At 40.7% G+C, this 24,621-nt stretch overlaps 1 protein-coding gene across 3 annotated transcripts; it reads left to right on the top strand.

Annotated features, from left to right (window-relative positions):
• Nucleotides 1-1,563: 1,563 nt before the first annotated feature.
• LOC148327453 (AMP deaminase 2-like) lies at nt 1,564-23,253 on the top strand. 3 transcript variants are annotated; one of them, XM_088308439.1, is made up of 18 exons: nt 1,564-1,875; nt 15,056-15,186; nt 15,827-15,957; nt 16,335-16,403; nt 17,237-17,348; nt 17,460-17,646; nt 18,390-18,531; nt 18,604-18,693; nt 19,406-19,535; nt 19,636-19,830; nt 19,919-20,050; nt 20,294-20,457; nt 20,613-20,739; nt 20,821-20,984; nt 21,093-21,213; nt 21,362-21,535; nt 21,645-21,755; nt 21,967-23,253. In XM_088308439.1, the coding sequence occupies exons 1-18, from the start codon at nt 1,827-1,829 to the stop codon at nt 22,180-22,182; spliced, it is 2,445 nt and encodes an 814-aa protein (XP_088164565.1). In that variant the 5' UTR covers nt 1,564-1,826; the 3' UTR covers nt 22,183-23,253. The 3 variants fall into 3 exon arrangements, with proteins under 3 accessions (XP_088164565.1, XP_088164564.1, XP_088164566.1); XM_088308438.1 differs by lacking the exon at nt 1,564-1,875 and adding an exon at nt 4,362-4,497; XM_088308440.1 differs by lacking the exon at nt 1,564-1,875 and adding an exon at nt 10,870-11,317.
• Nucleotides 23,254-24,621: the final 1,368 nt, after the last annotated feature.

The following is a 24,621-nucleotide window of genomic DNA, read 5'->3' as shown; positions in this document are numbered from 1 at the left end:
CAACAATGAATGTGTGTCGGAATAGTTGTAAAAGCAAAAAAAAAAGTCAAGGTTTTAAGTTTGTGGTTTGTACTGCCTGCTTGTAGGGGGCAAAGGCCAGGGAAGCTGAAGTGCTATTATGCAAGAAGGCCCTGGAGAGTGCGGGGGTGGATGAGAAGTGAGAAAAGGCAAGAAATAAGATGAATTTCTGAAGCTATACCATAGGAAAGACATTTTAGTTCAGCTAATTTAAGAACATAATAAAAGTATAAAGGAGACCAAAGACGTTTTTGACAAAATTCAGGCACACAGACAGTATGAAAAGGTTGTCATCTATGAACATGTACAATTTTGTTAATGACCTAAATTAGCATTGCTTGTCTTTAGTGGAGGTGTGCACTCGATAGTGTCGTTTGAATATGGAGTTTCAGTACAGCAGAATGAATAGATTAGAGGTTTAAAAGGGAATACATATCCCATTTTTTTTCTAACAAGAATATGTTCTATGCAGCCCCACTAGTCGAAACACAGGATTTTGATTAATATTGTGTTTGTGAAATATGAGTTAAGCAGCAATCCGTCAATTTTGTCACCTCTATTAACTGAAAACAGGTGAGCCGTGATTGGTCGTTATCTGAGCCCTGAGCAACTGTGATGCCATTTTCAGTCGACAGAAGTGACAAAATGGCCACCACCTGAGCTGGCTAAAAACGTGTGGATTTTGATGCTTAACTCCTATTCCACAAACGTGATACTAATCAAAATGTCATGTTTAGACTAGTGAACGCACATATTATTGCAAGGATCTTTTTTTGAGTTGACTTCCCCTTTAAGCTACCTTTCGAGTATACGAACGACCCTAAATGGGTTAGTTAGTAGTTAGTATTTTCCCGCACATTCAAATATTTATTGTGAGACTTTTCATCTATTACAGCGCGTTATGACTTACATTAAAATTCAGGTTACGTTGCCACTTTATATTGATAGTTAAGACTAAAAAAAATGCTGTTAGCGTTGGCGCAACTGAATATTTTGTTTCAGTAACATTAAAACTGTAGAAGTGGTTGACAAGCACTCTGGGCTATCCAGGCACCCTAGGACTCCCTGCACAATTTAATTATTTGTTAATAACTAATAGCTTCGAGTTTCAAAGGTAGAAATGTTCCATAAAAGTGATGGACTTAAGTCTTCAATGTTACAATGTGTCACGTTCGTTATATATACATATAGTTACACTTTTATGTGTTGGAACCTAACGGGGCTGCAGACTAGTCAGTAGTCATGGAACATCGTGTGAACTCCGTCTCACACTTGTGACGTCATTCAACTAAACGTCAATGAGTCGCCTAAACCAAACAATTATATCTTAATACAATTATTTCGTCTATATCATATCTTTATTTTTTTAAATCTCAAGACACCTTTTTTTAATCCACGTGTTCGACATCATGCTTTGTAAAACGATTATAAAAAATAAATTCATACTGCTCTATAATGATTCACTCGTGAAGAGTTACGTGTCTCTAAAAGGGAAGTGAGTTGTGGGGTGAAAATGATTTATGGGTTTGCGCACTGCCGGAAGCACAAAACGATAAAGACACATTACTGGGTGGCTGCCGTTGAAGATTAACTGCGCCAATGCTGACGTTATAAAGCCGGTTGAGAAAACAAACATACAATAATTTATTTACAATAGCGGTCGGTTAATACATGAGCCGAGGAAAACCCTTAAAAACAAACAAAGCTAAACATTGGTTAAACCTGTTCGCCAGTGAATGTTATGCTAAGGTGGTTTAAAAAAATACTGTTTCGTCGTGTTTTGACAGGCAACTCAACTTCCTGTTTCAATGAGTTGCTTCCCGAATTCCGATTCATCCACAACCATGTCGGGCGGTGGTAAGTAACCAATTTCTCATACCAATATATTCACCAAGTTAGTAATAACATGATATTTCTCATTTGAATTTCAAATCTGGCTTCGAAATCATTTGGGGGTTTCTATATTTTATCTTTGCTTTGTGTTTGCTTCTTCAAGTATCATGTCACGTGACCCCTCAACAGCACCATGCGTCCATTTTCAATATAGTTTATCTTAAATATGGGGTCTTGGGTGATAGTGAAGATAAAGAGTACAAATGGGGTGGTCAATGACTGGACTCTATATAAAAGTATGAGCACTGTCATTGTCATTGTCTGAGAGGTAATTTAACACTTTACATTTGTGCCCATGAGCACAAATTTATTTACTTGGTGTTGAATGGCAGAATTTGCAACTTAATATTAGAAACACAGATCCACATATTCAAAGGCTATCATTTTTTTGTATTGAATTCCATTATTTGGTCAGTGTACCTGTACGTGTCTTTTCATGAGTGTCCAATGGGAGTCAATTTTTTTTTCTGGTGAGTGACTTCTGCAAACAGGTTTTTGAATCCCATGAGCTTTGCTCTCAAGAAATGATACACTCAGTGATACGCTGTGCCAATAGAAACCTGCTGTGTCCAAACCTCTGCGTAACACTGGTAAAGAGGAAGTAACTCTAAAGTCATTCACTGCCATTGACGGGTACAGATGCCGAAAAGTACATTGATTTTACCTGGACTGGCAGTGAATGAGCAAATTATTATTGCACACACAGAGCAACGTAAAAGTCGTCTGTTAGCTGGTAAGGTTGAGTAGTTTGGTGGTTTGGATTAACAAAAAAGTGAAGTTGCTTCAAATGTTGTTTATGGACGCTCAACTCTCTTAAAAAGTGGCCTCCAAAGCTGTTGTTCACCTTTTTCAGAAATCCAGTAACGCTCAGCTGGGTTTTAATGTATTTCTTCTTATCGGGGTGTAGATTTGAGTGCTAGTACGCGTGGTTTCGGAAATTCTGCAAGTGTTTATCTGTTCACCTTGTTTTGGGGCACAGGTGAGCTGGAGCTTTTACCTAATTGACTTTGGGAAAAAGGGCATCACACCGTAGAGGTCGTTAGTCAATCACAAGGCACATATAGAGACAGGCGACCACTCACAACTTACAGGCCTAACCTTACGTGCATGTGTAGTATTTTAAAATGGTTTTACGTGAGTTGTTTGGTGGTGGTGCATCTGTCAGGCTTTGATAGATGTATATTATTACATATGGGCACAGTGAGTGTGTAAATCAGTTTTGTTGCAAAACGTTATGAGGCTTACGTGCTTATCACTAGGATACCCTGCTGCCTGTATTTAAAACTAATTGAATTCAAATTCAACGACACAATAAATATTTGTTGCTCTAAAATACTAGCTGTCTATGTTCCATTCATGATTTTCACTTTTAGGTGCATAAATCATTGTTGTCACTAGATGGTGGTGTTGGCTGTTGTTGCATCAGTCTTCCTGCAAACGCAGTTGACGTTCCAAAACAATTTTCATCTTTTATATTATTTTGTCTGCATGATCATATATTATTTCTGCTAATACCGATATCACAGAGAAATACAACAAGCATTTTTGTCTTGGAGCAGAATTTTTGGGGGAGTTAGAATCAGAGTATCGTCAAGAAAGGGTGTGATACAGAAATATAGATCTGATAAAGAAAGCCAAGGCCATTTTTTTTAAATGAAGCTTAAGTTTAAACGTTTTTAAAATGGTGTGAGCGTCTTGACAGACGTTGACTTCTCTAAGGGTAGATTATTATTTTGAAAAGGTGAAAGAACAAAGTAATTAACATTTGTTCTGGATATGCTGCTCAGATAATGGGTGTATGTGTGTTGAATAAGGATTTCATATGTGTCACTGTTTGACTCTTGGAATGTGTTATAAACTTCATGACTAAACAATAAGAAGAGCAAACAATGTTAAATTATCTTCTTTTTAACATTGCAAGTTGACTGCTGGTTGTCTTGAGTTGAGACCTTCCTTCTGAACTTTCCAGAAGAACATTTGAGGGCTGATATAAACCTGTTGTATTTGTGTACCTTCACTTGCCTTCCCAGTTTTTTTCAGACTTTTTGTGGTCTGGTTGTGTATCTGTGCTATTTTTAGACTAGGGTTGAAAAAAAAAAACTTTTGTCCTTCGCTCACCTTCCTTAGCCCATCTCGTGGCGAGCGGGCTGTCATACTAGCCGCCCTCGCGCAAACAGTATCGTCCTGCGGCTGGATTCCCTTACATTAGCTGCTTGAATCTTATTTTCCGGTTGCTAGGGCAACCAAAGAGGATGGCTCTTGGCAGGAGCTGGGCCATCCTCGCTTTTAGCGTTGCTCTTGACCTGCGGCTGGCTGGGAGGAGGAGCCAACTCTGCAGAGGAGCCTCTCACGGCCTCGCGTGGGTCCTGCTGCCTGGCTGCCCTTATGTGAGACGGAGCTCATGCGTCGGAGCCGCTCCTCCTCCCTCCCTCTGCTGGTTTCTGCGCAGCCCTAACAGGCTTCACTCCACTAGCCGCATGAGTGCCGGCAGCAAGATGTCAGCATCCTTCTCCACCGGCGATAGCTCAGGGAAGCCCAAGTCCCCGTTCCGCAAGAGGGGGAGCCTGCAGAGCACCACCAGCCCTGGTGAGTGACCATCAGACGGAGATTCTTTCGAAACAGTGAGAAAAGCTAAATATTTGGTGCCGTGCGTTAGTAGCGTGTGAGGCAGGAGCTGTTTCAGAGGTAGGAAGCTGTCAGAGTGAATACCCATGGATATTGTATCCCTTAATTAAAGTTTTCGACTAGCTGAGAAATTAATGTATTTGTCAAATGAGTTGTGCAAAATATATTTTTACTTCAGTAGAATATTTGAAACATTTATAACATTGGATGTCAGGATTCACCTGCCCTCTTTTTATTGTGTTGACAATTTTATCTTTTGGGCATGGCTAAGCGCCATCCTTATCTTTGCTTGCACTTGGGTTTTGCACAGCTGTGCAACCATTCTATATTGTCAGTTTGTCTCTCTCATTATGTCACCATGAAGAAAAGATGGGCCTTTTCTTTGCACCTTATGGCAATATATCAGGTATGTTAGGTAACATAAAGTAATAAAAACATTTCATTATAATTTTCTTAGTTTCTCACTTAATTTTATTTCATTTTATTTCTAGATGAATAGAACGTGACATGACATTGGATGAGTGGTGAGAAAGTCTGCCTCATGGTTTAGAAGCTTGTGTTTTGAATCTTGTTCTCCCTGTGCTTCCTTTCACGTTGCCCCCACATAAACAATAACAGCAAAAAAAACGGTTCTTATGTTCATTGAAGACTCAAATTGTCCATTTGTGTAAAAATAGTGTTGTCTCTATGTGTCCTGCCATTGCCTAGCGTTCAGCCGCAGATGTGCCCTGCCTTTTGCCCAAAGTCTGCAGGGGTAGGCTCCAGTATTTTATAATGGTATCTTCAAATCAGAATTACAAATCTCAAACAATCGGCCTAAAAATAATCACAGAAAAAACTTGATCAGCCCAATACTTGAGCGTAACTTAAAAGATGTCAGTTCAACAAGCGTCATAGCATTAACTTAGTGTGTTTAATATTTTCTTTGGCTTTTTAATACACTTTAACGAAGGACCAGTCTCATCAAAGGCAGTAGAGACATATTGTGTATTGTGAAGATACGCATGCAGAAGAGACTCCAGACATTGGAATCAACTGTCTGCCTTAAATGCTGGTGCTAGCCTCGAGATACTTAGCATCCTACTGCCTAGCTGCTGTACGCCTTGTCTTGTTATGGTAGATTTACATTTTTTTCTTGTTGTTGTTACAAACAACATTTCTTTTTGCACTTTGTGTTCTAAGTTAAGAGACTGTTCTAGTTTAACTTTTTGGGGGGAAATAAATGTGATTTAAAACATTACCTGTACGTTGAATAAAAGTTTTAGCATCGTGATAGTTTGGCCTTCTAGATATTTGTTTAAATGATTTGTTCTAGGAAATTTTTATGGTTCCGCTCTACTGGTTTTCAATGAATCCATGACAATAACAAAATATTTTGTCTGCATTTCTTGGGTGTCAATTACATGGTACTGTACATGAGTTAAAATTTTAAATGTGATGAGATCATTATAGATCAAGTGGAGGATTGACTGCCTCCTGGGTGGTAAAGCAGACTCAAAACCAACAATTCATCTTTGAAGCAATTACACATTAATATAGATTTCATTATGCAACCACAGTATAGCACTAACATGCTGTGACCAAGAGCAAATTTTGTGTTTATAGAGGTGTTGCAATAGCTACTATACCATATTTCCTGAGGAAACCCATATTTGCTGCAGTAATAAATAACTTAGAGGTCTCTGCAGCCATTTTCGTGCTCTCAATTAGTCGCTCGGCTGAACCGACTGGTCTGTCATAAGTGCCTCATGCGGACCAGCAAAAAAGTCCTTGTAAGTCTTATGGTGCTTTGAATGACAAATTGTCTACTATAGAAACATGGGCTGCATTGTCTTTTGAGCAGTTTGTGTTTGAGATGTTACTAGTATAAAAATAAACTCAACTCTACAGCATCGGCCCTTTGAGTAATCTCGATTGGCTTCCAAATAAATTCCCATCTTGGATGCCCGATGCATTTGAAATGATTCTCTTATGTGAGTGTTGATTTTGTGTTTTTTTTTTTTTTTGATGGAAACGTGGATTAGCCTGTCAGTTTCTCCATCTGCAGGGGGCTCCCTCCCACAGGACCCCTTGAGCATCACATGAAGCAGAATATGTAATGTAGCGCAGTAGCTTTGCAGGCTGGGCTACGTTTGGTGATATATAGACGCTATTAAAGCGTCTGCCAGGAAGGTGAAGTGAATTTCTGTCTTCGTCTTGAATTACTACTTTGAGCTATGTTGTGATCTTTACTGATCCCTCCCTTTTTCCACTCATACCCTTTTACATTCACTGGCTACAAATTTTGTCTAATGACAACCAAAACCAGATCTGTATTCAAAAATAAACGTAGCATTTTACTAAGATGAAAAGTACAGCATTCAGTAGAGCACAGGCAAGGCCGAACAATTCTAAACACATCAGTCTTTGAAAAATCTTGACGTGTGGGCATGTTGCACCCGTAAAATCCTCCGGGTGGCGATAATGTGTTTTAAAATGGGTGCCCACTGCCTGGCACAGCAATTTTAACAGGAGCGCCATCTGCTGGATCTGGTAGGTCACTGCCCCATTCGGCTCCTTCCACCTGAATTTTAAAGACCGTGTGTGAAGTCAAATCTATACTTTAAATACCTTACCAATGATAAAGTAGGAAACCAATCCACTATAACGCGTGGTCTCAGTGCTATCAGAATAATCTCACTGTGCGTTATTTACAGCACGGCAGAGTTTCGAATTTAAAACAATAGCGCAACGCTAATAACCCCAGGGTATATTTCTTACCATTCTTCCAGTCTCGATAAGTCTAGTCTCCACTCCCGGTGTTCTGCCAAAATGTCAACCCGTGCAAAACTATGATTTTGTCAAATATCCGAAATAAAAAAACATTTTTTTCATGCTTTATTATTTGGATTATGTGTAATTACTTTACTTGTGACACAGAAATATTTAAGTCCGCATTGTCTGAACTTACTTCACACTAGGTCTTCAAGAAAAACTTCTGAATCTGTATCCCCATCCAAAATGAATTCTTCCTTGGACTTGTGTCACTACTTTGTTTTTTGTGTATCCTGCTACAAAACTAAAATGCTCACTAAATTACTTATCTTTGTCAAGGCCGATTTTTGGTACAGCTCTTGAGAGAGCAGCTGTCAGCTGCTAATGCAAGTGCCAGGTGCATTGTGGCTGCAGGCGTCGTTTCCTTTGAGGTTCGCCAAGTTACCTCAACTGACTTTTTTTTTTGTTGTTTTTAACACAATCCAACGGAGTCACATTCTGTTGCCCTGTGAACTTGCACCTGCGTTCACCCACTTTTTGTAGATTTTATGCTCTTTTCCCTTCTGCAGATAACAAAGAACCTCACTGTCACATGACAATGACATACTTTGCATTTTGCATATGCAATATTGCATAATGAAAGTTAAGAAGAGACTATTGTAGTTGCGGTGCACTCATCTCTTATTATTTTGTATTCACAAAGTGTACTATTTCGGTGTCATTTAGTTATGTGGAAAATGTGGACTTTAATCTTGGAGTCTTCTGTATTTGTTATGGAGTTGTCAAAGACCTCTCTGAAAAGCTTTTTCAATAAAAGTTTTGTCGCAATATTTGCAGTATACTTGGTGTTTGTATGGAAAATTCAACGCCTTTCTGCTGCTATGTATAACAGAAGAGGTCTGTCGGTGGTGGAAAAGGGATTTGGGAGGGCCTCAGAAGCCATCAACCCAACAGGTGGCACAGATAATACAAGGCCGAGTACATCGTCCACAGTATGTCGAATCACCCCTGCGGGCCTAAACACGCTCAGCTTGAGACATGTTAAAAAAAATCTGGACAGGTTTTTTTTGTCTAGAGTGAATACTATCTGAGGGCTGTCAGCATCTTGTCAGCATCTTGCCTTTATATGTTTCTTTATTAATTTACTACTTACCGCACAGCATTATAGTGTATTTGAAAGAATGCCCCCTGCTGGAACACACAGTGTACTGAGCAAACACACACACACCACAGCCCCCCCCAGTATGGAGTCACGCACAAACTAGTTCATGTTCAAAGGTAGTCCATTAATCTCCTGCCATCTCTGGTATAGACTGAAAGTGCTACAAATTGTGTGGAAAAAAAAATTAGTACGGTAATTGAAGTCCCCCCAAAAATGATTATAATTGCCAGAGTTAATGTTTGAAAAGTAAACATAAGACACACTATAATCTCCAAACATGTTGATATCATTTCAAACTCAATTTGCAACATTGCCCTTAATATAGCTCACATATTATTTGATTTAAAAAAAATAACATACATATACGGAAATAATCTTCCATAACTTGTGCTAACAGCCCAGGTTAAACTTATCTCCTACCTGACACACAGTACTAAGATCTTACAACAACCAAGGTCCAGCACTTCAACATACTTTCTGGGCACCAATTTTTACTTTTCTACTACCCCGAGCTTTGGAAACATCGTGTGTGTTTGTGTCTGTAGCAAAACTATCGCAAAAACAGCAAACAGGTTTGTTTTTTAACAAACAGATCAGGATATGTTCCACAGTAGAAATTGGTGAATTTGCAAATAGCGGACTACAAATAGGCAGTGGGTCATTAATGTGAGCTCGGGTGAATTACGCGCAATGAATCCAGACAAAAAGTGCTCTATTCGACATATCTGTAAAGCAGAGTGTTCTTTTTTATTGCTTCCACCTTTGGACTTATTGTCATTGTAACGCATGTTTGTTGAGACATGCCATAAATCATGCCGGCAGTATCCATATATTGCGAAATTGTTCCTCTGTTAATGTACTCTATGTGCATCTGCTCTCCTAGCATCCATTTGTGTGTGGAATATAGTTTGTAGCAAGTTGTTAGTCTTTGTGTGCCCTTTGATTGGCTGGCAACCAGTCCAGGGTGTGCCATGCAAAGTACCCGAGGACGGCTGGGGTAGGCTCCAGCATTCCCGCGACCCTTGTGAGGCAAAGAGGCTAAAATAATGCATGGATGGATGAATATAGTTTGTATTTGTGTGTGATGAGCTGTAGAGACAAGAAGGGTTTTTTGGGAACCCATCTGTTGGCTCTTAAAAGTTTCACACAAAGTGCCCAGATGTGAGGAGTCAATGTGAGCTATTTTGCAGTGAATTCACATGGGAATTTTTTGTGCATGATTACAGATTAACTCCCTGCTGTATTGCCTGTTTTTGTTCCTTGTACTGGGAAACAAAGAGCGCAGCTACTGCCATGTGCCACTCATTAGTTCTCTGAAAAAGCAAGTCTCGATCAGGTTTTCCCACTCCTTACTGAGCCAAGACACATATTTCATGTTGGAAAAGTCTCATGGCACACCAAATGGCATATACATAGGTTAATCCTACCTTTTGTTATGTAGAGGAAGATAATTTAATTATTTTTCCTATAGGTGTACAAATATACAGTATTTGTATGAATATCCTTCTGTATAGTACTCAGTGCTCATAAAAATGCTGTAATACTAAACACCATGTCAGTCATTTGAAGATTCCTTCAGGCAGTGTTTCCCAACTTTAGTGTAGTCATTTGTCAGCTTTTGCAACTATAGGGACATAGGTCAGTCACAGTATATGCATGTGCAATAACAGTATTTGACGTCTCAACCAAGGTCAAAAATGGGTTTCTCGGATAGATTTGGTTAAAGGAAAGCGACCTAAGCGGACCAAACCGCCACTGCTATCTATAAATTCTAAATTCATGAGTATTTGCTAAATATAATAGAGTTCATCAGTTTGAACATTGAATATTGTCTTGTAGGCATGGCTCCGCTTCCTAACGTAACTGATAACACATACAATTTAAGTATAATACATCAGATATTATTTATTGGCATACAGATTATTTTTTTGCTTGTGCTTTAAAAAAATAAATAGACTGGGAGAGGACCTTGAAACAAATAATTGCATATTAAATCACAATCGCAATTTTGAGAGCTGGGTGATCACAATTAGTATTCGCACCTGAAAACAATTGAAAGTCAAAGTCTTCACTGAATTTATTATGCATGCTAATCATGTAGCCGTGCACATATGTGTGCTCACCCTGTCATAGTAAAGTATGATAAACATTTCAAATGTCACAGTAATGGCTAAATCAATATAAAATGAAACACAAAATCAAAAACATACTAAACATACTTCAAAGTTATATTTGTTTTGCAAACATAGCACACCTAATAAATTTGCTTCCATGAAATTCTATGCAACCAGCAGGCAGGAGGAGGGAGCGAGGGAGGAGAGTGGGCGTGGCCACAAAGCAAGGCCCGCCTCCATTTTAACGCACAATGGCGACAGAGGTGGTTCATCCCGGTACCTCCCCCCTACCCTTATTTTTTTGCCACGTGGTATGTTCCAGCCCAGTATTTAAATCGAGTTGCTTCAAGTCTCGGCTGTTTATGCTCTGCAAACCGGTGAAATCCTGGAAGCATCTGAAAGGCACACTGAGAGAAAGAGAACGAGAGCGAGAGAGAGAAACGAGAGGGGGGCGAAACCAGATCCAGCACCATACTGACAGCACAACAGCAGCAGCCAAAAGGAAAAAAAAAGAAGAGACATTTTACGATCATGGTGCTAGTGCAGCTTACGTAGTAGGAAGGAGAATATCCCCTGTCTCCTCTTCTCTCTCCATTTTGCTGTCATTCTTTCTCTCTTGTGTGTACCGGGCTAGCGGGGGAGGGTACGCCGACTGTCCCAGGCCTAGTTAAATGTCCCAGCATCCCGCAGGAGCTCAGACCAGGCCACTGCGACAGTAACTGTGGAAGCAGGACAAGACAGGGCAGAGGAGGTATTGTAACTTACACTCATTCATGATGACTGGTGTGTTGACGATGAATACTGTTCGACAAGTTTCAGCACCTTCTTTATGGTCGCCACCGAAGGTTCTTATCATTCAAGGAGTGTTACACAAGCCCCAGATGAGGTATTGGGAAACTCTGGTGGTGTGTTATATGCTGACAAGCTGTTTTCCTTATGAGGAAGGACATATGGAAGAGGCGGCTGCGTCATGCATTTTGCCAGGCTGCTCTGTTGCTATGATGCTGATCATAGCAAAGCTTGATGGGCTTCAGTTTATTGCAGTGGGTGGACATTCAGGGCATCTGCTATGGTGCTGTAGTCCTCCACCCCAGTGGCTTAATCACTTCAGAGCATAATGAGGGCACATGCTGCAAGTGTGTGCAGTCAGTCAGTTCCCTATTATGTCAATGTTGACATGAGTCTCATCAGAGAGCAAGACACATTAGGGGCAGTGTTTTTGTGTGAGCAGCTTGTCTTGTGATTTATTTATTTATTTGGTGTTGGTTTTCTGTGATGGTGTATGACAGTCTGTGGTTTGTGGTTTTCTTGTTAGTTTGTCTCCGGGAGGCTGTCACGTTAGTTGTGACAATGCTCCCTGCCAAACTCCTCGTGACAAGTAAACAAAATGATGTCCTCGCTACTAACAAATCCAGTTTGCAAACAAGAGTTTCACCTGGCAAAGGTCATCCAATTGTTTGCCTGGAAGATAATGTTTAAAATGAGGATCCAGAGTGGAGTTTTATACTCACAACTGTGTGTCTTTACTTACGTTCTAAGTGAACAAAGTGAAATATCTAAGGGGGGAATACAATACTGCCAGGATGGCCGAGTGGTCTAAGGCGCCGCGTTCAGGACCCAGTCTCCCCAGGAGGCCTGGGTTCGAATCTCAAATTTCCCCATTGTGGGACTAATAAAGGGAATATTATTATATTATTATATATACCCCTGTATTCCAAACTGTTTAAATGAAACTCAACATTTTCTTTCATTGTAATATCCTTCATTTTCATGAGCACACGTTACCAGCTAAACATGTTGCACTGCAGTTGTACAACACACAATGATAGACATTCAACTAATATTCGTCTGATATTGTCAACAAGCATGCTTACCTTAATAATGGCAGATAATCTTGTAATTCAAATCTGACTGTGCATCTCTTATCTTACTTACTTCAAAAAAAAATTCTGAATTCACACTTTGCCCACGAATCATTATCCAAATGTAACTTCAAATTTGAGATGTTTTGTTCTTCCTACGCCTCACCTCACGAAGAGTTCATGAAAATTCACCATCATACTTTTCATAATTCTAGTTATTACAGAGGTAACATTTTTTTGGTTATGCAAATTTGAATGAAATGATAGAACAGGCCAAGTGACAGCGCGAGGGTGTGTCACTAAAGAACACAATTTGCACCTAACGTGTGCCAACGTGTGTGCGGAACAACACATCGTTGTCATACTTTTTATGCTTGGGTTTGCATCAATCTGACTGGTTGCATAGCTCATAAAACGCCGTGAGCTCTCGTGTCCTCCCATGACGCCGTCTGCCTCTTTTGTGTCCTCGGGTTAAAGTCTGCTGGCGACACACGGATGAACTCCACGCGGACAAATCCACGCAACATTGCAAGGCCTCGTGCTCTCAGCACAGCGACACTTAATTCGGTTGTTCTTTTCGACATGGCCATTGAGCAATATGTCACACCTATGATAACAGTTGATTGAATCAGTCGCCATAAGCCAATCACCACACGAGTGGAAAAACAAGATAAGTAAGACATCCTGTTGCGGAAGCTCAGTTCTGTGCAGTGACCTCTCAATTGCTTTCATTCTGTTTTCTTGCGTGCATATATTTGACAATGTGTGACAAATGGAGCAATTTGAGGCAAGTTGAGGCCATCCTCTCCCTGATGAGAAACTGTAACATAAGTAAACAAATGAACGTTGAGAGTTAAACTGTTTTTTAACACAAACTTTGCTTTGTGTTAGTCTCCATAGAATGTTTTTCAAATGTTATGCCAGCATTGTTCACGGAAACAAATAAGAAAAATGCGACTGCTAAAAGTGGTTGACGGGGCCTTTCAGTTTGAGCATAATGAAGGTTATAATGTGGCAGAGCAGGAAGATGGAGGAGCTGGAGCATTTTGTTCCAAAATACACTCTCACAAACAACCAATGGCATTTTTGAGGTGAGGCGCTCCCTCGACCCCGAGCAACACATTCACACACAGACCAAAGAAATGTCTCGCCTTCGCCGTGGCTGTAGCAAGAGGACGAAACAAAAACATTCAAGTCATTTAGACTGCTCTGTTGAGGCGCCCCAAACTAGGCTGATGCCAAGGACATCCTCCATGTGTTGTTTACAGACCAGGCAAGATCTTTGTCCACAGAACTCAAAGCATTGAAAACATCCACTTTGGATTGAGATTTGGAAACCAGTCATTATGCCCAGAAAAATAAGTTGTTTTTTTCTTTTGTCGGGCGCCTGTTGCTAAGCTGGATGTGTCCCCAGGGTGCAGTCACATGTTGTAACGGAGATAAATAGTTTCAGGATTGCTGGATTAAGAGTCATCTGCGGTTGGTAGGCTGGGGGATTACTGCATGCTAAACTGAGGAGGACTCTGTGTGTGTTGACATGTTTTACGGTGTCACTGTCCTCTACTCATTTCAGTTGTCGAGTGAACTTTGCATTTTCTAAGGCCACACAATAAACTCATGTCTGATGACGGAGTGCACATCTAAGGACAGACTTTCTTTTGAAACTTTTGTTTGTCTTTGAACCATGAAGGCGAGACATTTTGCAGCCTTAGCTGGCGTGTTAGCATCCATCTGAAGTGGACGTTGTCATCTGTTTGCAGCATGTTTAGATCATGGAAAACTCCTCTATCAACCTCAGGTGCATGTACAACTCAATGCTTTTCAATTGGGGCATTTTTCGGAGTGTGGACCTACTCATGAATGAGTGACATTTAGGATACTTCAAATGAATTTCCACTCTGTATTGTTTGGGTCCTTGACCCTTTTTAAAAATACTTGTCCTCTTTTAGATTCTTTCAAAAGCTACTTTAATCTGTCCTTGTGCTCATACATTGATTGGTGCCTACCGTATTTTGTCAAATTCAAATGGAGAATTGTTGTTGGTTCTAAAATCGCACAAAAGTACAAGAAAAATGAGTTTATGTACTCGTAAAAGGTTGCTGTGTGTCTTGAGGTTTGACCTGACGATGAGTTATGTGCTGTAGATGGTTGTTGTTTGTTTGCTAAAAGAACAGTTTACCATCTTGGATCAGCCACAAGTACCCTTTTCTATTTGTGTCCAAGACTCTACAGTTGTTTGCTTTGCCTGCTGTTGACGTTAGGCATAATGTCTCCTTTTCAGCTGTTTCAACTTCAGCCTGAAGTGATTCAGGTGATTGATGTCATTGTTTGGGATTTAGCGCTTGTCTGGAACACACCGCATATGGCCCATGCATATCTACAGCCCATTAGCCCACACAGTTTTATTTACACTCACTGACCAAAATATTGGACACACAACTTGGACATTCTCATGTGATCCAACTCAATAGCTCAATCAAAATCCAGCCTTTACACTGATGATGATCCTCAGTTCTCCGTATGTAATGTCAGTAATTTAACAATAACAAACAAGGTCTTTTAAAGCACTCTACCCGACCACCTCTAATTGAATCTCATCAGTGACCAATTGTCTGTTGTGGTTGCAGATCTGTGTGGTGTGTCTGGGTCCAAACCCCTCAAGCCCCAGCGTTCCCTCCCAGCAACCCCCGTCACTTTCAAGCAACTCCCGGTTGACCTGCGCACCTCAATGGAAGAGAAATACAAAGAAATTGCAGAGGTTAGAATGAATTGACAAAACTTATGGCTTTATTTGTGTGTAACTTTTTGGAAACATGTATACTGTCACTTATTTTACCCAAAAAAAAATATGCAGACTCATTTATTTTTAAATTGCACTTGTAATATGTACGCATGTACATGCATAAAAATGCAATTTAAAAATAATTATTTTATTTTTATTTTTAAATTGCATTTGTATGTATGTACATTTATACAAATGTGATTTAAAAATAAATGAGGTGGCATATCTGGATTAAAAAAAATAAATAATTTTTAGTCTAATCTTACAATAGTAAAGTCAGAACGTATGGGAAAAGTCCTTATTTAAAACCTTACAGCTGTAATTTGTAATCATAAATGTGTACCTTTTGTAAAAATTCATTTTGTGATATTACTGATAATTAATACAGGGCGGACCACCAGAGAGAGAGCGAGCAGAAACAAAACAGACTGAGTGGGAATTTTAAATAGTGCGAAATTCGAGATGATACTTTAGCTCCTTGAACCTCTCCTGATCTTAGCGACATTGACTTTGCCAATGACTAATGATTTAGCCTTGGCCGAGGTCTTTGTTCTTGTTTTTACTCCTAACCCCAGATGTTCCTCTCTTTGACGACTGTTTTTGACGTTGACGCCAGGAGCTGTTCACACGCAGCATGGCAGAAAGTGAGATGCGCAGCGCCCCCTATGAGTTCCCAGAGAACAGCCCCATAGAGCAACTCGAGGAGCGCCGGCACCGCCTCGAGAGGCAGATCAGCCAGGACATCAAGTGAGGAACTTAAAGCACGTTTACAAAAGCTGTATAATGCATTTTCCAATATCGCAGACGATTCCTTGGCTTTCACTTGCTTGGACACACACACGCACACACACACACACACACACACACCCGCACACACGGCGATAGGTTGCCGCTTTCTGCAGCTGCACCACTTAATCTGATCATTTGCGTGATCATGTCTATGAGACATACCTTGATTACTTAAATGCTGAAAAGCTTTAGGCAATGTGTGTGTGTGTGTGTGTGTGTAGTGCATACACTATTGTTCACTGTCTGTACGTTTGCTTAACCTCTAATCTGCCCCTGTCCATCGCCGCCCTGCCCTATATGCTTCCCTGCGCTGCCGCCTCTCACGTCACGCCAAGGCTTGAGCCCGAGATCTTGCTCCGCGCCAAACAGGACTTCATGAAAATCGACAGTGCCGCAGACCTCGAGTGAGTCTGCGCTGCTTCACTTTGTGATTTGCGTTTCGATTTCAACATACAAGTGAGTCCCGACCATTGCGATACGTGTGTGGCGAGACATCATCTGGTGTGCTGTGTGAGATCTACCAATTCAATGTAAATATTTACTTAGTACAAATCTTTGCTGTTCTGTGAAAAACACCTGTCCAATTTTCTCTTTATTTATTTTTTATTACACATTAATGCGATGTCTGTAACTTAGAAACCCCATTAAATGGACATGTGTGTCTTTCACAGGACCGGAATAAAATTCTACACAGGATCTTTGTTCATCTAGTTATGCTAGTGATGTTTCGTGGCATGAGAAAACAATGACATGCTCTTCCACTAGATGGCGCAACCCGTTAATTCATACAACAGATTTTGAGAAGAGTATAAAATTATTTTCGAGTACAGTCTTGTGTTTGGTGGTGTGCCAGGCGATTTTTCTCTTTGTTAGTTACTCAGTTCAATAAACGTTGGGAAGAACTGCAATCTAGCCTGAAACTTCGCTAATACTTTTGTGATATAACATACTGTATTTTTCCTCACTGTTTAGTTAATGGTTTCCTCTCACAGCCCTTTGGAGACATTATCAGTGTAATGCCAAAGCCCTGAGCTTCCCTCTGCTGGGGACTTAACGTTCAGTGTTCTGACTGAGCGGTTACCCATGTTTCTGCGCTTCTATGCAAAATTAAATTACAAAAAAGAATATGACACTCCCAGAGAGGAATTTAGAAAGGTTCTTATTTTTTTTTTTATAGTTGTATGAAACTCCACTGACCTGATTTTTAAACTCGCAAATGTCATCTGCCTCTATTAAGGTTAATGAAGGAGAAGAGTGTTGATGCCGTTGATAATGGAATTAAGGAGCGGGAACTGCCAATGGAGAGAGAGTATCAGCGAGTTTCAATATCCGGAGAGGAAAAATGCGGGGTGAGGAATTCTTTGTAGTGTTTTTAGGGGAAAAAAACAACCAGTATTGTAATCTTCAACCTTTTCCAGCATCCCCCCAGTCTCCTTGATATTGATTTATTATCTCTTCAGGTGCCCTTCACTGACCTGGTTGATGCCGCCAAGTGTGTGGTGAAGGCTTTGTTCATTCGGGAGAGGTACATCAACAGATCGTTGCAGTCCTTTTGCAAGACGACAGCTCACGCCTTGCAGGATCTTGGCTTAAAGCCGCTCGACTTGGGAATCTATGACAAATTCCCAGAGACCCCCGTCGATGCTGGTATCACATGCATTCATTCACCAACGTGTTTGTGTCACATGCTTTAATATTTAGTTTGAACGCTTCAAGATTTGAGTCCACTGTGGCATCGCTTTGCTATGCTTATGGATTGCCACTCATAACCAGATGCATTTGTGTTGGTGAGGGGGTTGTCATGATGCTACTTTATGTAGTCTTTACCACATTACGCCGCACACCACAATGATCCTCAATGAGTTTGTTAGTTTTGGGTTTTATATGGTGTCAAAGTAATGTCTCTCATGGAGTTTGGCATTTCATTTTGAAATATGTGTGCCATCACGAGAGAAACACGAGCATTCAAAATGCGATCATTTGATCATCAGACCACATGACCCCTTTCCGATTGGTCCAGAGTATACAGAGTCTTAATGCGCCTTAGCATATTGAATACTTTACCTGTATTAGCCTCACTGATAGTTTTTTTTCCCTTTTGGCTGCACCACAGATTTGTGTTTTGCATCCTGCAAGCCTTTTAGTTAGTTCGATTCATTTCTGGCTCATTTTAAGGGCTTGTTTTGAATATAACAGCCTCCTGTAGAGCAAAAGGAAAGTTGTCTCAAAATAAACCATCTTGTTTTTGCATGATTAGATCATTTGAATTAGACGCTTTGACTGTCCTCCCAAGCAAATTCTGTGGTGCAGTTTTGAACACAATAGTCAACAGCTGAGGTCGATGCAACTTCTCCACGAGATTCTTCCTCTTCTTATTATTTTTTGTACAGATGCTCCTGTTCACCCACCTGTTTCTGAGACACACCCCTATGACAATCTGGACCCCAAAAGTCTGCCTTCAGATGCGGGATATGGTTGCAAGATGATAGATGGAGTGATGCATGTTTTTACCAAGAAGAACACCATGGAGAAGTAAGTATCAGGTATATGGAGAAGAGTGTTTCAGCAGTGCCTCCGTAATCTGATTTGTATCTGTATTTGCAGAGGTACCCTATTAGACCTGCCATATCCTGACCTGAAAGAGTATATCGCAGACATGAATGTAATGATGGCTCTCATCATTAATGGCCCCGTGTAAGTATTAGTAATTTTCTTTTTATTTTTATTCCATTGTACTGAATGTAACATTGTTCCATCTGAGGTGGTTCAGGCTGCTTGTGACCATCCACATTTTGGTGACTTCATTTGCATTATAGAAATGTCTATATTATTATAAATACATGTTATAAATTCATTTTAGTTTCTTTAGTTTGGCAACCAGAAAATCTTGTACATTTAATTTTTTTTTCATAATATTTAGTCACTATTAATCTATTTTGTAATGCTATTCCTTTGTCATAAAGAGTGTTGAATTAAATGTATTTTATTTATATTAAGTGACTTAAACTTAAGTAACTTAATTATATTAAGGATACTTTGCTCTCATCTTCAAGGGTATGTCAACCCAAAAATCTTCTTTACAAGAATATTGTCAATGCTCCTTCACTCGTCTAAGGATGACATTCTGATTAATATCATTTGTGGAACATGAGTTAATTAGCAAAATCCACCCGTTTTTAGCCATTTTGTCACTTCTGTTGACTGAAAATAACATCACAGTTGCACAGGGCTCAGGTAATGACTAATCATGGCTCAGCTTCAGAAAACAGGTGAGCCCTGATTGGTCGTTACAAACATGTGCCAAATATGGTTCCTTGCTTGTTGAAGGACAACCGTATTGTACCATGTGAATGTCTTTTTATCATCTCTTAACTTCTTTTTTTTCTTTCCACGTCTGTTCAAACAGGAAATCCTTTTGCTACCGACGCTTACAGTATTTAAGCTCCAAATATCAAATGCACATCCTCCTAAATGAGATGAAGGAACTGGCAGCCCAGAAGAAAGTTCCTCACAGAGACTTTTACAACATACGCAAAGTAAGATCCACCAATCATCCATCAACTTTAACCAAATGTTTTGCTAGAATTTATAAGTTGTCATCTGAATATTGAAATCATGACATGCGCATGACTGCAGGTAGATACACACATACATGCATCATCCTGCATGAACCAGAAGCACCTGCTACGTTTCATCAAGAGGGCCATGAAAAAATACCCTGAGGAGATTGTTCACATTGAGCGTGGCCGGGGTCAAACCCTCAAGGAGGTGTTTGAGACCATGAACTTGACGGCCTTTGATTTAAGCGTGGACACACTCGACATGCACGCGGTGAGAAATTGGAGGACCAAATATCAAACTGCGTGAGTAATACATTTGACTCGCTAACATTCCTATGTTTTGTTTTGTTTGTTTACAGGACCGCAACACGTTTCATCGCTTTGACAAGTTCAATGCCAAATACAACCCCATTGGAGAGTCCATCCTCAGAGAAATCTTCATCAAGACTGACAATCACGTTGAAGGGAAATATTTTGCACACATAGTCAAGGTTTGGAAGAAGCTTTTTCATTTAAGTTTTTGAGGTTTGCTATTCCAAAATTGGAAACGCACTTGACTACGCAGAAAAGTTATGGAGAAGCTCATCTTTTCACTTATTTATCCTCTGTGAAGAACATGTAATATTACTGCTGCACTGAAAAGTTAAGAGAGGAGCTGGTCTTTTAAGACTTTATAAATTTGAACATGAATAAAACAAACTGCTACAAGATCAAATGTTATTTTGTTTATGCAGGAGGTTATGTTCGACCTTGAGGAGAGCAAGTACCAGAACTCTGAGCTCCGTCTGTCCATCTACGGTCGCTCCAGAGACGAATGGAACAAGCTAGCCCAATGGGCTGTCACACACCGGGTGTATTCAGATAATGTGCGCTGGCTTATCCAGGTGCCCCGCCTTTTGTAAGTAGCACTTGGAATTACAAAGCACGTTAACGATTTGGACTGACTACTATTTCTATGAAAGAGGGTCTGCAGTTTGAGTTGTGGACAGTCTTGTCTTTTTTTTTTCTTTTCTTTTTTTTAAACGATTTCTCACAAGCGTTCTATTTCCACAGTGATGTTTATCACACAAAGAAGCAACTGGCTAATTTCCAGGAGATGCTGGAGAACATCTTCCTGCCACTATTTGAAGTCACGGTTAATCCCCAAAGTCATCCTGAGCTGCATCTCTTCCTGGAGCACGTGAGCGTTGATTTCAAATGTTTAGCCATGACTCGCACTTGCCCCAGACTAAATTCCACGGGGGCATTCCTCATCATACAGGTGGTGGGCTTTGACAGTGTGGATGATGAGTCCAAACCTGAGCACCACATTTTTAACCTGGACAGTCCTCTGCCAGCCAACTGGAGCGATGAGGACAACCCGCCCTACTCCTACTACCTCTACTACACCTACGCCAACATGACCGTGCTCAACCACCTGCGCAGGTGACATTCTGCCACTGTGCTGCAATTAAACCATGTACAACTTTCCCCATAAATAAATAAATAAATCTCGATCATATATATTTTTAAAAAATCTGGTTAAAACAACAGGAGGCGAGGCTTTCATACGTTTGTGCTGCGACCTCACTGTGGGGAGGCTGGGCCAATCCACCACCTGGTGTCAGGGTTCATGCTATCAGAGAACATTTCCCATGGTCTGCTGCTCAGAAAGGTGAGGTCACACTCGACTGTCGATACACTGATTATGTATCAATCAAAGTCTGCTTTAATCATTTTGAATGTATTGCAGATCAAATATTGGTTAAGAGAAGACTCACTCTCACTTCTATTAACAAATGCTTTTGCCGTTTTCCCCTCAGGCCCCTGTGCTGCAGTATTTATACTACCTGGCCCAGATCGGCATCGCCATGTCTCCTCTTAGCAACAACAGCCTTTTCCTGAGCTACCACCGGAATCCGCTGCCGGAGTACCTCTCAAGAGGCCTCGTGGTGTCCCTGTCCACGGACGACCCCCTCCAGTTCCACTTCACCAAGGTCAGCGCGAGGATGCTTCATCTGCCGAATGAGTACAGTTTGTGTGATGGATGTCGGAAGTAACAAGCGGTGTGTGTGGGGGTGTGTGTGTGTGTGTGTGTGTGTCTAGGAGCCTCTCATGGAGGAGTACAGCATTGCGACTCAAGTGTGGAAGCTGAGTTCCTGCGACATGTGCGAGCTTGCAAGAAACAGTGTTCTTATGAGTGGCTTTTCGCACAAGGTAAATTGCCGACGTAGATTTTAAGCAAGTGATGGCTTTGCAAATCTATTTGCAAAAGTAGCTCACCAGTGATGGGGCTCTGTGACTTAAGAAATAAAGATAAGAAAAATGTTAACATTTATTTACTCTTAATATAAAACACATTTCTTCTGTATTGAATTTTCTATATTTTGTTTCAAAATAAAACGGACCACCCTTGTTGTCTCTCCAGGCCAAAAGCTATTGGCTGGGCCCCAGCTATTACAAAGAGGGCCCTGAAAGTAACGACATCCGCCGCACCAACCTCCCCGACATCCGCGTGGCGTACCGCGGCGAGACGCTCTCCGAGGAGCTGCAGCTCATCACGCACGCCGTGCGCACCGAGGAGCTGGAGACCATCAGCGAGGAGGACACACTGTGCATGGGCCCGCTGCCCGGGTGTCGTTGAGCTCCCCAGTCGAAAGCTCACCGGCCGTCATCCATGTCAAGTGACACCCGAGGTTGTCGTAAGGAACTAGTCCCGCCCGTGCACTTCAAACCCTCACACACATTTTCACAATCAGCCGGCGTCAGGAAGGTCAGCCGGGGTACTGACATCCATCCATTTATCCATCCAGCCATCCAACCAGCCACTCATCCATCCATCCATGTGTTGTCACTGTGATGCATCGTAGGCGGAGTCTTCTATGTTTTTGATGAATGTCAGGCACACTGCACAAGCAAATGTTTGCGGCTCAAAGCACAGCGACGAGCCTGATTATTATTCCTTCACGCTTTTGGCAGAAGTCTGCGAACATTCCACTGAGAAAGAGAATGAAGGCTTTCTTGTGTTCTTGCGGGGACTTCGACCCTAAATAACACACGCATCCGCGCAGGAGAATACTTTCTTTACCTCACCGTTGCCATGAAGAAAGCTCCCTCCACACTCATTCCTTATTGGCCTGAAAGTTAGTTTTTCTTTTCCCCCCCAAAATAATAATATCATTGTTCCTTTGCATGCATCGCACTGCACATATGCACCAAATGTTCACAGTGCCTTGATCATTTTTCTTCAAGCTGCATTATCGGCATCTCGAATTGATTACTCAAATGAGTGGATCTGAAGCTTCCTGGCGGCATGCACCCAAATGAAGGGGATTTTTTTTTTTTGTCTTTTTTTTTTTTTTTTTTTTGCATGCCTGCATGTTGATTCAATGAGATGTTTACAGCAAGCTGTAATGTAAGGCAGCATGCCCACCAACCCGCTATAGAGTGTGCATAGAAGTACCCTACTCTTTAAAACGTTTGGGCTCACTTAGAAGAAGGTTTTGTTTCAATATAGCGTCTGACAACACATTTTCAAAAGCCAATTGAAATGAGTCCTATTTATCGGCAAAAGTATATTGCTCGCTATGACATCCGCTAGCCAGAGGCTGAGTTGCACTGTATTTGTTCACAGATCAACCTAGCGGCTAAACTCCTGACCCACCAGGTGAGAATCACTGGTCTAGACATTGTTAATGTGGTCAAAAAAAAAAAAATTTTTTGCTCTAAAGTAAAAAAAATAAATAAAAATCTGAGACCCAAACTTGAATGTTATATTTAGTTTTTCTATCCGCTCATTGAACATGTATGAGCGCACCTTGCTGGGTCATGGTTAGTATGTTGCTTGGCTCTTGTAGCAATTCAAACTTGACATGTCACACTTCAAATACTTGTGTGTCACCTGCCTTCCCATCGATAATATCCATTAATCATGCATGTGAAGGATTCAATAGCAATTACAGTGCTGCCTTGGAATACGAGTGAGATGACTTTTTTTTTTAAACGTGAAACAACGTACCTTTGCCTTACGTCCGCTAAGCTTAATTCTAACAAACCATGCAAAATGGATTGACGAATAGCATCTATGTGGTGTTCTAAACCAATATTTGGAAATAAACTGTGCATTGACTCAAGTAGGTAATATAACAGTGCTCACGCGTTCTTTATCCTCTGCGAAGAAAAAAAATCTGCAGCTTACTGAGTCATACATTAGTTGGGAAAGCTGTTTTTGTTTGTGTCGCACAATCCAGAAAGAAATCATGATGTACACGCTATTTTTTCTGCTTTGTTTAGTTATGTTTTTACTGTGATTTTATAAGGTACAATAATATAGAGTACCATCTTCCTTCAGAAAGAAAATACTTTGGTGTTTTGGGGAGAGGCTGAAATAGAATGGCATTTTCATTCATTTTAATAGTAAATGATTTGAGGCAGGGAAGTTAATGAGCATGGGCACAGAACTAATTAAACTCGTATCTCGAGGCACCACTGTAGTGTGTTGCCCCACTATTCGCAGGGGATAGGGACCAAGTCCTGACCTCAGCGTAAAAAGGTTTGTAATTGCCTACATATACCCCAAGATGGCACCAGAGCAATATGTATAGATATGGCCCAAGCACAAAAATTGAAACCAGGTGAGTTTTCTAGCGGTTAAAGGGAAGGTAGATTTGTGGGAGGACACCTTACAGTGAATTTAAAATCGTAATCCCTCTAATAGACACCCTCTTTCAAAAAGCACACCACATTTGACTGCAGGGAAAGTAATTCAATACATGAGACAGTATTAATCAATGCTGATCATTACGGGCTTCGTAGAGTCAAAACCTTCCATGTAGCTTTGAGTAAATTGCGCAAGTATACCGAAACATGTGACCAGTTTTTCGCAAATCCCCTGCGCTTCAATTATCGCCATTTTGTCATTTAGCTGCTATGTTAAGCTAACGAGGTGCCCTGCAGGTGTGCTGTGAATGTGCCGCCACATATGAGACTGTTGGCTTTATATACAAAGTGTATTTTTAAAAGGGTACATTAGTAATTTTTGTACTCATGTTTATCTGATTCTGTTAACGTTGAACATAATTGT

Source organism: Idiotropiscis lumnitzeri, chromosome 11 (assembly GCF_059441095.1).
Source record: "Idiotropiscis lumnitzeri isolate Australia: NSW breed Sydney's pygmy pipehorse chromosome 11, RoL_Ilum_1.0, whole genome shotgun sequence".
Taxonomy (NCBI): domain Eukaryota; kingdom Metazoa; phylum Chordata; class Actinopteri; order Syngnathiformes; family Syngnathidae; genus Idiotropiscis; species Idiotropiscis lumnitzeri.
The sequence above is the reverse complement of the archived record's forward strand: the minus strand, read 5'-3'. Positions and strand labels throughout refer to the sequence as shown.